General features: G+C 46.9%; 1 protein-coding gene across 1 annotated transcript in view; it reads left to right on the top strand.

Annotated features, from left to right (window-relative positions):
• The first annotated feature begins 201 nt into the window (after positions 1-201).
• Positions 202-12,864, top strand: part of LOC145346425 (collagen alpha-1(XV) chain-like) — a 198,084-nt gene continuing 185,421 nt past the window's right edge. Inside the window, exons 1-2 of the mRNA XM_080193599.1 lie at positions 202-756; positions 5,639-6,186. Of these exons, the coding sequence (XP_080049725.1) occupies positions 423-756; positions 5,639-6,186 (882 nt within the window). The 5' untranslated portion in view covers positions 202-422. The remainder of the gene's footprint in view (positions 757-5,638; positions 6,187-12,864) is intronic.

The following is a 12,864-nucleotide window of genomic DNA, read 5'->3' as shown; positions in this document are numbered from 1 at the left end:
GGTGTGCCGGAATGTGGAGAATCTTGCGTGGAAGTTATTTGTATCTTTTTTTTTCCCCTCGCCGACTTGTCATTTCAATGCAATTGGCACTGACGTTCCAGAGCAGAAGGAGCTGCTGATCCTCTTTGGTTTGTATTTAAGATTAAGGCAGCCAAGGGGCCATGCAGCTCCTCAGCAGATGGAATTATTTTGTCGGGCATCTGTGGAGTTAGGCCAAGTGAAACAGCGTATTGGCACTGTGCTGAACTACTTGGAATTACTATGCAGCGCTCCTCAGAGTCAAGCTTGACTCAGAGAGCTGCAGGCAGATAAGAGCAAGGCAGAGCCACAGGAGAGTGAATTACAGAGCCAGGGATAACCCCGGCAGCCTCCGACCATTGTCAGGAGCTCCGTTTCTAATTCCAGCGTTGCACAGAGAAGCGATGCCCGCGGGGATAGTTGCCGCCTCCCTCTGTTTGCTGCTGTGCAGCGGCGGGGCACACGGACAGTGGGGCTGGTGGTCTAGGCTGTGGGGCGGAGGGCAAACCACAGCGGCGCCCAGCACGGCGGTTCCGGCGAGCACTCGGCCGCCTGCCGGCAGCCGCCCGCCAGGGACCGTGACGGGGATGGCAGCCCCCACCGTGCCAGTGGTCAAACCAGCTGATCACGCACAAGCCCTGGGCTCTCGGCTGGGGCAAGACGACTCGGCTCTGAGGACAAACGCAGGCGGGGGGCTACCTGAACTTGAGAACCAGCTCCAGAAAAGGAATCTGACGGGTAAGACATCTTTTAAGCAGGGCTGGGGCTGTCCTTAATAGGATGCAATGTACCTTGAGCTTGACGTAAAGATATTTGACCTAGACCTTTCCAGGGGCTGATGTGATTTATACATGCTATCAGCTCGAACCGGTCCAGTTATATGATTCACTCTTTCAAACCAGCCTGTTCAATCTCAGGTTTAAAAGCAGAGTTGGCAGTTCATCCGGAGCTTAAAATCCGCAATTTAAATTTGAGCATGTACCTGATTTTTTTTCCCCACAACGTGGGGTCACGTACCGCGGGACGCCCTTTTTTCTCTAGTCGCGATGTTCATCAGCTCCAACCTCCGGTGAGTTGCCATGCAAGAACTTCACACGTCATCATGCACGTCTAACTGACGCAGTAGGAAGCCTCACAACCCCAGGTTTAAAGTCCAACAAGTTTGCCTGGTAGTAAACCCACAAGCTTCCGGAACGCTGTGAAACCACGGGAAACTTCCCACGCGCCTGCCGAAGGAACAGCGTTTCCAAAAGCTCGTGGGCTTACTATCAGATAAACTTGTTGGACTTTAACCTGGTGTTGTTGTGAGACCTCTTTACTGTGTTTACCCCCAGTCCAACGCTGGCGTCTCCACATCATGTCTAACTGATATAGAATCATAGAACCCTACAGTGCAGAAAGATGCCCTTCGGCCCATCGAGTCTGCATCGAACACAATCCCACCCAGTCCCTACCCCCATATCCTTATGTATTATACCCATTAAACTGACAGTAGCTGCTGTTTAACCTGCTACTGCAGCAATTTACGGACTGTTACTTTCTGTTGCATTGACGGGTCGTGCTGCGGAAACAAAACAGTAGCCAACAATCACAGAAGATAAGAGTGGAGCAATTTGCTTGATCGTTTTTGCGGATTTTAAAAGTTTACGTTTATTTATTAGTGTCACAAGTAAGCTTACGTTAACGCTGCAGTGAAGTTACTGTGATAATCCTCCAGCCGCCACAGTCCACCGCCACCTGTTCGGGTAAACCGAGGGAGGATTTATCACGGCCAGCGCACCTGTCCAGTGCGTCCGTCGGACAGTGGGGAGGAACTGGAGCACCCGGAGGAAACCCACACGGGTGCTGGGAGAGCGCGCAGACTCCACCCAGACAGTGACCCCCAACCAGGAATGGAACCTGGGTCTCTGGTGCTGCGAGGCAGCAGTGCCAGCTGCTGTGCCACCCAGGTAGTCGGGCTTCTGGATTTGAAAAGGAATCGGACCACTTTTGGACGGAAGTGGCTTGTGGTTGAAATATCCAGATGTGACGTCGCGCACTGGGCAGAATTTTCCCTGTATTTGGTGGGGCGCGACGGTGGGCGAGAAAGCGTATTGAAGCCCACTGGCACCAAGAGTGGCTCTCTCCGGTTGGGAACGTGGAATAAAAAAGAAAATGGCAAGGGGCAAGTGCCGTGATGTCACGCTGGTGGGGTTGGCTCTGATTCGAGCCTGCCCTTTGTTTTTTTAAAAAAACCAGGAACCCCCCCCACCAAAACATGACACCCTCTGACACTGCCCGAGCACAGTTCCCTAGGGTTGCCTGGGGCACCACAGTGCCCAGATGTGACCCCTCTCCACCCCCTTCACCCCACTCCCCACCCCCCTCCCGCCCACATGTGGGTGGGTGGGTGGGTGATGTACTCACCTGAGCTCTGGTGGGTCACCCTGCCAGGTGCGTACTATGGGAAAGCAGCTGTAACTCACCCTGATGTGAATGGCCCTCCTCACTAGGAGGGGGTGATTCAGGCTCGGAGGCCTGATTATAAATGTGTAATAGTGACGTTCCTGATGTCGAATGTTACATCACTGGTTGGGGGTGGGGGCATTCACATCACGCCTTTTATATCGGTGTGAAATGTGACAATAATGAGTGGAAAATCCCCCCCCCCCCCCCCACTGTTGTATCAAGTGACTGAACATTAGTGATTTTTGGTCAGTTATGATTTTACTGCCCGTTTCTCAGATGTTGAGTGAAATTCATAGAATCCCTTCAGTGCAGAACGAGATCGTTCGGCCCATCGATCCTGCACCAACAACCACCCACCTTCTCCCCGTAGCTCCAACATATATTTTGCCCGACTAATCCCCCTGACACTCAAAGGCAATTTAGCATGGTCAAGCAACCTCGCCTGCACACCTTCGGACTGTGGGAGAAAACCGGAGCACTCGAAGGAAATCCACGCAGAGACATGGTGAGAAGGTGCAAACTCCGCACTAGACAGTGAGCCGAGCCTGGGTCCCTGGTGCTGTGAGGCAGCAGTGCTAACCGCTGTAACGCACTGTGTGTGAGGCGTATTTATGTAGAATTGTACTACATTGTACATTTTCATTCCATGGTACAGTGAGAAAATTGACTGATGCTGAGTGATTTGGGCTAAATAAACTCTGAACATAGCCTCTGGGGTTCAGTGGTGCTGATTGACAGAGAAGAGGGCTGCGAATGATGTTGCTCTGTCCTCCATTTGAAAGAATGTGCTCCTGTTATATATTTTCTGCTCTCCCTCTTTGAGGCATTGTTCTTATGTTTACGGCAGTGAGGGAGATGGAAAACTAACATTGTAGAATTCTAGCAACTGACTCCACACTAACCTGAGTGCCAGCGCAGATTGTAATTCACCCCTTCTGTTTGGCTGCTGTAATACCAATACGTTTTGGACTCAAAGGCACCTGATTTGAATCTCAGGACCATACACAGTAACTCAGATTGATCCATTGTGCTTGACTCCAGCTGATGTGTTAAGCTGGCAATGGCAGAATCCATAGGCAAGAAGTACAAATTCCTTTAAGGACGAAGAATATCTTTGCCAACATTCCCTTTGCTGGACCTCTAACCAGTGTTGGCCAGAGGTGGCATTAGCCTGCAGCTGAAGAGCATCCTTTGGAGTTGAACAAGATCAATGGAGGCAAATAGCCTTAAATAAAGGAAGGCCAAGATCCATTGAGTTTGCCTTTTGCCAGCCTGGTAGTCACGTAATAAAATGATGATGAAGTAAATGACTAATCATTGCAATCAATCTCTGTCAAGTCTGGAACAAACAGATATGACTTGTGCAAAATCCAAGTGATGGAAGGCTTACTGAACCATAAGCCATGTGTTCCTGCTACACTTACTACAAGCCAGGTCTCAAATCAATCATATTGTATCCCAAGATATTATTTTCTGAAGAAAGTGTACCTAATTTGCACTTGAATTAATCAATGTTGTCTGCTTCTGCTGCATGTTCCATAGAATAACCACTTACAACCGCCGCATTATAAGAAAGATGTGGAGGCATTGGAAAGGGTGTGGAGGAGGTTTACCAGGACGTTGCCTGGTACGATGGGAAGGTCTTATGAGGAAAGGCTGAGGGACTTGAGGTTGTTTTCATTAGAGAGAAGAAGGTTAAGAGGTGACCTAATTGAGGCACACAATATGATCAGATAGGGTGGACAGTGAGAGCCTTTTTCCTCGGATGGTGATGGCCAACACGAGGGGACATAGCTTTAAATTGAGGGGTGATAATTATAGGACGGATGTCAGAGGTAGGTTCTTTACTCAGAGGGTAGTAAGGGCGTGGAATGTCCTGCCTGCAGCAGTTGTGGACTCGCCTACTTTAAGGGCGTTCAAATGGTCAGTGGATAGGCATATGGGTAACATTGGAATAGTTTAGGTTAGAGGGTCATTAGGTTGGTTCCACTGGTCGGCGCAACATCGAGGGCCAAAGGGCCTGTACTGCGCTGTAATGTTCTACTCACAAAATTATCTGCAGATTTTGGCGCACCAATAAAGAAGGAACTATCACAAGTCTTTGTTTTGTGTTTCTCATTATGATTGGATTATGTGGTGACCGGTTCCAAAGAGGCAAGAAGTCTGCCACGAGCATTCCTGATTGTCTCAATCCCAACATTTGTATTCGGACGATAAATCTGCCTCCATGACCAAGTTAAGAATCTCTGTGAGCATTTACCAATCAGCTCACGTTGTGTCATGGTGCCAACATGCCCAGGTTTCCAATGATGGTTACACATTGTCTGGACATGTAGGGAGCAGAAACCCTCCCTGACCATAAATGCCGCGTGATTGTTAGCAGCGCTTCATTAAGTTGTGGGTGGGATTGAATGCGCTGGCCTGATTTGGGGTTGTTGGTGCTGGGAGGGGGAAGGGAGGGGAGTTAATTAATTGGGGTGGCAGGTGGGGACCCCACCACCTTCCCGCCTCAGCCCCAATTAAGTCTCGGGTAGAAAGGTTTCTTGCCCTCCCACCCTGCCACTGGTTGAAGCTGTCAAGTGGGAGCCTCATCCCGTCATCACTTGTCTTATTCTCCACGTAGGAGTGGACCTGTTGGGTGTTGCTTGTCAGCTCACGGGGGGCTCTCCTTATCGGACACCTTATCTGATCGAGGGACTGGGGAACATGCCCGCTGTTCTCAGTCGATGAGCGAGACTCCCATCGCCTGCATTAAATATCTCTCACAAACACTAGTTTGTGCTGCCTAATTATATCCAAGCTGCCCTATTACCTATGCTGGACAGATCACCCCTCCCGTCCCATTGTAGAATCCAATGGGACTGAAGATGTGTACATGTGATCCACTAGATCACTATTCAGGCAGTGAAGCCTAAAGATTCTGCTTCCCAACAGAATGAGTGGCACCATCACTGCAAATTAACCTGTCAGGTTGAAACAGCTTTGCTTTATACACCCTGGCCTTTGAAATTCAGAACCCAGAATTCCTCCTGATCGAGTCCTGGTAACCTGACGAGTGGTGTAGCCAGCAGGAGTTACAGAGGTCTGATCAGGAACTCCCTAATGGTACACACCATTCATATCAACTAACGGTGACAGCAAAAGCAATTACCTTATTGTTCTTGTATTGCAGAGCGAGGACCCCACGATAACATTGATCTAACAGGCCTGATTGGAGTTCCTCTACCACCATCGGTCGCATTCATCACGGGATATGAAGGCTTTCCAGCGTACAGCTTTGGGCCAGGTGCAAACATTGGCCGGCTGACTAAGACCATGATACCCCAGTCTTTCTACAGAGACTTTGCCATCCTTGTGACCATCAAGCCAGCCAGTGACGATGGCGGAGTATTGTTTGCGATTACAAATTCCTACCAGAATATTATTTATTTGGGAGTGATGCTATCCTCTGTTTGGAAAGACAGCCAACGGATCGTGCTTTTTTACACGGAATCAGGTTCCCAAACCTCCCGTGAGGTTGCCTCGTTCGAAGTGCCATCCATGACTAACAAGTGGAGCCGGTTTGCCTTGTCTATCGAGCGTGAGCTTGTCACCTTGTACTTGGACTGCGATGAGTTTCAGGAGAGTACCTTCAAGCGATCCAATCAGCCATTATTTTTTGAGTCAAGTTCAGGAATTTTCATTGGGAATGCCGGAGGGGCAGGGTTGAACAAGTTTATAGTAAGTGTCATCAATTTTTAAAATGACTATATTAAATGCTTAAAATATAAATGATTGCTATTGTAATGATGTCATTTCTTTCACAGTTGTTGCTGCTGGAGGGCCAAAGTTTTAAGTTTTTTATTTTACCAACCTCAGCATTCATTATTCAGGTTGGATTGGATTTGATTTATTATGTACTGGGATACAGTGAAAAGCATTGTTTGTTGCGAGCTATACAGACAGCACACACCATTCAGAGAGCACATGGAGAAGGAAAGAATATGGTGCAGAATATAATGGTGCAGTTACAGGTAGAGTGAAGAGAAAGATCAGCTTAATGTGTGATAGGACCATTCAGAAGTCTGGTGGCAGCTGGGAAGAAGCTGTTCTTGAGTGGGTTGGTATGTGTTTCCAGACTCTTAGATCTTTTTCCCAACGGAAGAAGACGGAAGAGAGAATGTCCAGGATGCGTGGAGTCCTTAATTATGCTGGCTGCTTTGCCAAGGCAGCGGGAAGTGCAGACAGAGTCGGTGAATGGGAGGCTGGTTTGCATGATGGATTGGGTTACTTTCGCGACCTTTTGTAGTTTCTTGTGGTCTTGGGCAGAGCAGGAGCCAAAACAAGCTGTGATACAAGCAGAAAAAATGCTTTCTCTGATGCAGCTGTAAAAGCTGGTGAGAGTCATAGAGGCTTAGAGCATGGAAACAGGCCCTTTGGCCCAACGTGACACCTTTTATTTTAAACCTCTGAGCTAATCCCAATTGCCCGCATTTGGCCCATATCCTTCTATACCTGTCTGATTTAACTGTCTAAATGATTTTTTTAAAAGGTAAAATTGCACCCGCCTCTACTACTACCTCTGGAAGCTCGTTCCAGCCACTCACCACCCTCTGTGTGAAAAAATTGTCCCTCTGGGCACTTCTGTATTTCTTCCCTCTCACTTAGACCTATACCCTCTAGTTTTAGACTCCCCTACCTTTGGGAAAAGATATTGACTATCTAGCTGATCTGTGCCTCTCATTATTTCATAGACCTCTATAAGATCACCCCTCAGTCTTCTACGGTCCAGAGTAAAAAGTCCCAGCCTCTCCTTATAACTCAAATCATCGAGTCCTGGTAGCATCCAGTAAATCTTTTCTGCGCTCCTTCTAGTTTAGTAATATCCTTTCTATAATAGGGTGACCAGAACTGTATACAGCACTCCAAGTGTGGCCTTTCCAATGTCTGGTACAACTTCCCAATTCCTGTATCCAATGTTCTGACCGATGAAACCAAGCATGCTGAATACCTTCTTCACCACTCTGTCCACCTGTGCCTCCACTTTCAAGGAGTTATGAACATTTACCCCTAGATCGCTTTGATCTGTAACTCTCCCCAGTGCCTTACCATTAACTGAGTAAGTCCTGCCCTGGTTCAGTCTACCTCCCGGGAGGATTTAAACTAATTTGGCAGGGGGGTAGTGGGAGCCAAAGCAGTAAGGGGACAGAAGAGATGTTTGAGGACAGCACGGAAGTTAAAGAGAGTACATTAATTAGTAAAGGCACTGTCAGTAATCCTAGTACCAGACAGAAGCAACACAGAGCGAAGGAAGTCTAGATTAAACAGTATTTATTTCAATGCAAGAGGCTTGGTGAACAAGCTGCAGTTGGAGTACTGTGTGCAGTTTTTGTCGCCGCGCTTGCAGAGGATATTTTGGCCTTGGAGGGAGTGCAGAGGAGGTTCACTAGGCTGATACCGGAGATGAGGGGGTTGGACTATGAAGAGAGACTAAATAGACTGGGTCTGTACTCGTTGGAGTTTGGAAGGCTGAGGGGGAATCTTACTGAGACATATAAGATAATGAAGGGGATGGATAGGGTAGAGGTAGAGAGATTCTTCTGGTTAGAAAGGATAGCAGGACTAGAGGACACCGCCTCAAGATAAGGGGTGAGGTGCAGTTTAGATCAGAATTGAGGAGGAACTTCTTCACTCAAAGGGTGGTGAATGTCTGGAATTCTCTGCCCGTTGAAGTGGTGGAGGCTACCTCGCTGAATATATTTAAGTCACGGGTAGATAGGTTTCTGATAGACAGGGGAATTAAGGGTTCTGGGGAGAAAGCAGGAAAGTGGAACTGATCCACTTCAGATCAGCCATGATCTTATTGAATGGCGGGGCAGGCTCGAAGGGCTAGATGGCCTACTCCTGCTCCTATTTCTTATGTTCTTAAGGCAGATGAACTCAGGACATTGATGGATACATGGACTTGGGATATTATAGCAATTACTGAAACATGGCTAAGGGAGGGACAGGACTGGCAGCTTAATGTTCCAGGGTACAGATGCTATAGGAAAGATAGAACAGGAGGTAAGAGAGGAGGGGGAGTTGCACTGTTGATTAGGGAAAGCATCACGGCCATACTGAGAGGATTTGGCCACTGAGTCTATATGGGTAGAACTGAGAAATAAGAAGGGGGAAATCACTTTGATAGGGTTGTACTATAGGCCGCAAATAGTCAGCGGGAAATTGAGGAGCAAATATATAGGGAGATTACAGATAACTCCAAAGAAAATAGGGTGGTGACAGTCGGAGATTTTAACTTTCCCAACATTGACTGGGACAGCCACAGTATAGAGGGTTGGATGGAGAGAAATTTGTTGAGTGTATTCAGGAGGAATTTCTCATTCAGTCTGTGGATGGCTTGATGAGAGAGGGGGCAAAACTTGACCTCCTCTTGGGAAATAAGGAAGGGCAGGTGACAGAAGTGTTAGTGAGGGATCACTTTGGGACCAGTGAGCATGATTCTATTAGTTTTAAGATAGCCATGGAGAATGATAGGTCTGGCCCAAAAGTTAAAATTCTAAATTGGGGCAAGGCCAATTTTGATGGTATCAGGCAGGAACTTTCAAAAGTTAATTGGGGGAATCTGTGGAAGGAAAAGAGATGAGTGGTAAATGGCACGCTTTCAAAAGTGTGTTAACCAGAGTTCAGGATAAACATTTTCCTCTTAGAGTGAAAGGCAAGGCCGGTAGAAATTGGGAACCATGGATGACTCGGGATATTGAGGCCCTGGTCAAGAAGAAGAAGGAGGCAAATGACATGCATAGGCAGCTGGGATCAAGTGAATCTCTTGAAGAGTATAGCGGGTGTAGGAGTAGAGTTAAGAGAGAAATCAGGAGGGCAAAAAGGGCGCATGAAATTGTTTTGGCAGATAAGGCAAAGGAGAATCCAAAGAGCTTCTACAAATACATAAAGGGCGAAAGAGAAACAAGGGAGCAAGTAGGACCTCTTAAGGATCAACAAGGTCATCTATATGCAAGAGATGGGTGAGATCCTAAATGAATATTTCTCATCAGTATTTAGTGTTGAGAAAAGCATGGATGTTAGGGAACTTGGGGAATTAAATATTGATGTCTTGAGGAGTATACATATTACAGAGAAGGAGGTGCTGGAAGTCTTAAAGCGCATCAAGGTAGATAAATCTCCAGGACCTGATGAGGTATATCCCAGGACATTGTGGGAGGCTAAGGAGGAAATTGCGGGTCCCCTAGGCGAGATATTTGAATCATCGATAGTCACGGGTGAGGTGCCTGAAGATTGGAGAGTGGCAAATGTTGTGCCTTTGTTTAAAAAGGGCTACAGGGAAAAGTCTGGGAACTACAGACCAGTGAGCCTCACATCTGTCGTGGGTAAATTGTTGGAAGATATTTTGAGAGACAGGATCTATAGGTGTTTAGAGAAGCAAGGACTGATTAGGGACAGTCAGCATGGCTTTGTGAGTGGAAAATCATGTCTCACAAATTTAATTGAGTTTTTTGAAGGGGTAGCCAAGAAGGTAGATGAGGGCAGTGCAGTTGATGTTGTCTACATGGACTTTAGCGAGGCCTTTGACAAGGTACTGCATGGTAGGTTGTTGCATAAAGTTAAATCTCATGGGATCCAGAGTGAGGTATCTAAGTGGATACAAAATTGGCTTCTTCACAGAAACCACCCTCTTCTTCAAAGAAGAGGGTGATTGTAGAGTTATTTTTCAAACTGGAGGCCTGTGACCAGCGGTGTGCCTCAGGGATCAGTGCTGGGCCCACTGTTATTTGTCACTTATATTAATGATTTGGTTGAGAATTCAGGGGGCATGGTTAGTAAGTTTGCAGATGACACCAAGATTGGTGGCATAGTGGACAATGAAGAAAGTTATCTCCAATTGCAGTGGGATCTTGATCAATTGGGCCAGTGGGCTGACGAATGGCAGATGGAGTTTAATTTAGACAAATGCGAGGTGATGCGTTTTGGTAGATTGAACCAGGGCAGGACTTACTCAGTTAATGGTGGGGGGCTGGGGAGAGTTACAGAACAAAAAGATCTAGGGATACATGTTCATAGCTCCTTGAAAGTGGAGTCACAGGTGGACAGAGTGGTGAAGAAGGCATTCTTGGTTTCATTGGTCAGAACATTGAATACTGGAGTTGGGACATCTTGTTGAAATTGTACAAGTCATTGGTAAGGCCATACTAGGAATACTGTGTATGGTTTTGGTCACCCTATTAGAAAGGATCTTATTAAACTAGAAAGAATGCAGACTGGATGGGTGCAACTCCAAGAACATTGCAGCAGCTTGACCCTATCCAGGACAAAGCAGCCCACTTGACTGGCAGCGCTTTGCATCACCTTAAACACTTATTGCCTCTGGCACTGGTGCACAATGGCAGCAGCGTGCACCATCTACAAGATACAGTGCAGCAACTCAATAAGACCCCCTGACAGCAATTTCCAAACCCACAACCTCTACCAACTAATTGAATAAGGGTAGTAGACAAATATGCACCAGGCTTTGATAAGACATATCTGGAGAAATGTGTGTATTTTGGCCTCTATACTTAGGGAAGGTTCTCTTTCCTTTGGTTCAATTTGGAACCTAGCAAAGGTTCAATAGATTGGTCCCTGGAATATTGGAGCTCTCCAACAATGAGAGGCAGAGTAAATTGAGCAAATGATACCCTACGGAATTGAGAAGAATGAGAGGCAATCTCATTGAAACATACAAAGGGACTTGATAGTTTGACGTGGAGAGGTTGTTTTCCCTGCCTGGTAATCTAGATTCTAGAACACAGGTCGATCATTTTGAGATAAGGAAAAATTTCTTCTCCCAGGATTGGATATCTTTGGAATTCTCTACTCCAAGATGTGTTTGGATGCTCCGTCAGTAAACGTATTCAGTGCTTAAATAGTCAGAGTTTTGGCTCTTCCATGAATCAAGGGATGTAGAGTACAATGCAGAAGAAGCTCTTCGGCCTATCGAGTCTGCACCAACGTGCAGGAAACACCTGAACTCCTGCCTAATCCCATCTACCATCACTTGGCCCATAGCCCTGAATGTTATGACGTGCCAAATGCTCATCCTTGTTAAAGGATGTGAGGCAACCTGCCTCTACCACCACCCCCAGGCAGCATTCCAGGCCATCACCCCCTCTGGATATGGGGAATAAGGATGGGAAAGTGGGGTTGATACAGAAGATCAGTGATTATCGCTGTTTGCTGTGCAGACACATGGATTTGGGCCAGTGTCTGTGGGAGTTTGCGCATTCTCCCCGTGCTTGCGTGGGTTTTCTCCGGGTGCTCCGGTTTCCTCCCACACCCCAAAGATGTGCTCTTAGGCTGATTGGTGTAACAAATTCTCCCTCAATTAGTCTCCCCTCAATCTGGTTGCCAATGTGGACTGCCATAAGCGTAGACAAGGGTCATGGGTGGAGAGGGGACTCACAATGTTGAAATGGCGGCGCGGGCTCGTTGGACCGAAGGGCCCGTTTCCCGTGCTGTGTTGTTCTTTGTTCTTTATTCTATCTGCCATGAACACCCTCAATGATAGTGTCAGCTCCTGGGGCCATTTGATCCATTCCTACTCCTACTTCGAATATTCTTGTGACACGGATTTAAAATTGAAATCCTATTAAAATAAAGGAATGTCATTTCTTTAAAAGGTTTCAACAACTAATTTGCCTCCTGATAGCAAACTTGTCACCTTCCCTTCGAAGCACAATTAGATGGATGGGAGGTGGGTTGGATATATGTTTCAGATTATTACAGTTTTAAATTCTGATTTGACGTTATAGGCCCTGATTGTACCGGGACACCCACCCAAGGCTTGTAAGATCGCCAACAGAAATTCCGTTCTGTGACCCTCGCCTGCCCCAATTTCGGGGTGGCCTTGCCGGTAATAACAGGGCCACGCTCGCCCATCTTGGGGGCTAATATCAGTAAATCAACAAAACTGTGCTGTGTGAAAAAGAAAGTAAGAAGTCTCTCAACACCGGAGATGAGGGGGTTAGCTTATGAGGAGAGATTGAGTAGATTGGGCCTGTGCTTGTTGGAGTTTAGAAGGCTGAGGGGTGATTTTACAGAGACGTGTAAGATAATGAAGGGGCTAGATAGGGTGGAGGCAGAGAGATTCTTTCCACTTAGAAAGGAAACAAGAACTAGAGGACACAGTCTCAAAATAAGGGGAAGTCAGTTTAGAACAGAGTTGAGGAGGAACTTCTTTTCTGGTAGTGAATCTCTGGAATTCTCTGCCCATTGAACTGGTGGAGGCTACCTCGTTGAATATGTTTAAGTCACGGGTAGGTAGATTTCTGATCGATAAGGGAATTAAGAGTTGTGGGGAGCAGGTGGGTAAGTGGAACTGAACCACTACAAGATCAGCCATGATCTTATTGAATGGCGGGGCAG

This window comes from Carcharhinus amblyrhynchos, chromosome 8 (genome assembly GCF_965287045.1).
Source record: "Carcharhinus amblyrhynchos chromosome 8, sCarAmb.v2.hapA, whole genome shotgun sequence".
Taxonomy (NCBI): domain Eukaryota; kingdom Metazoa; phylum Chordata; class Chondrichthyes; order Carcharhiniformes; family Carcharhinidae; genus Carcharhinus; species Carcharhinus amblyrhynchos.
The sequence above is the reverse complement of the archived record's forward strand: the minus strand, read 5'-3'. Positions and strand labels throughout refer to the sequence as shown.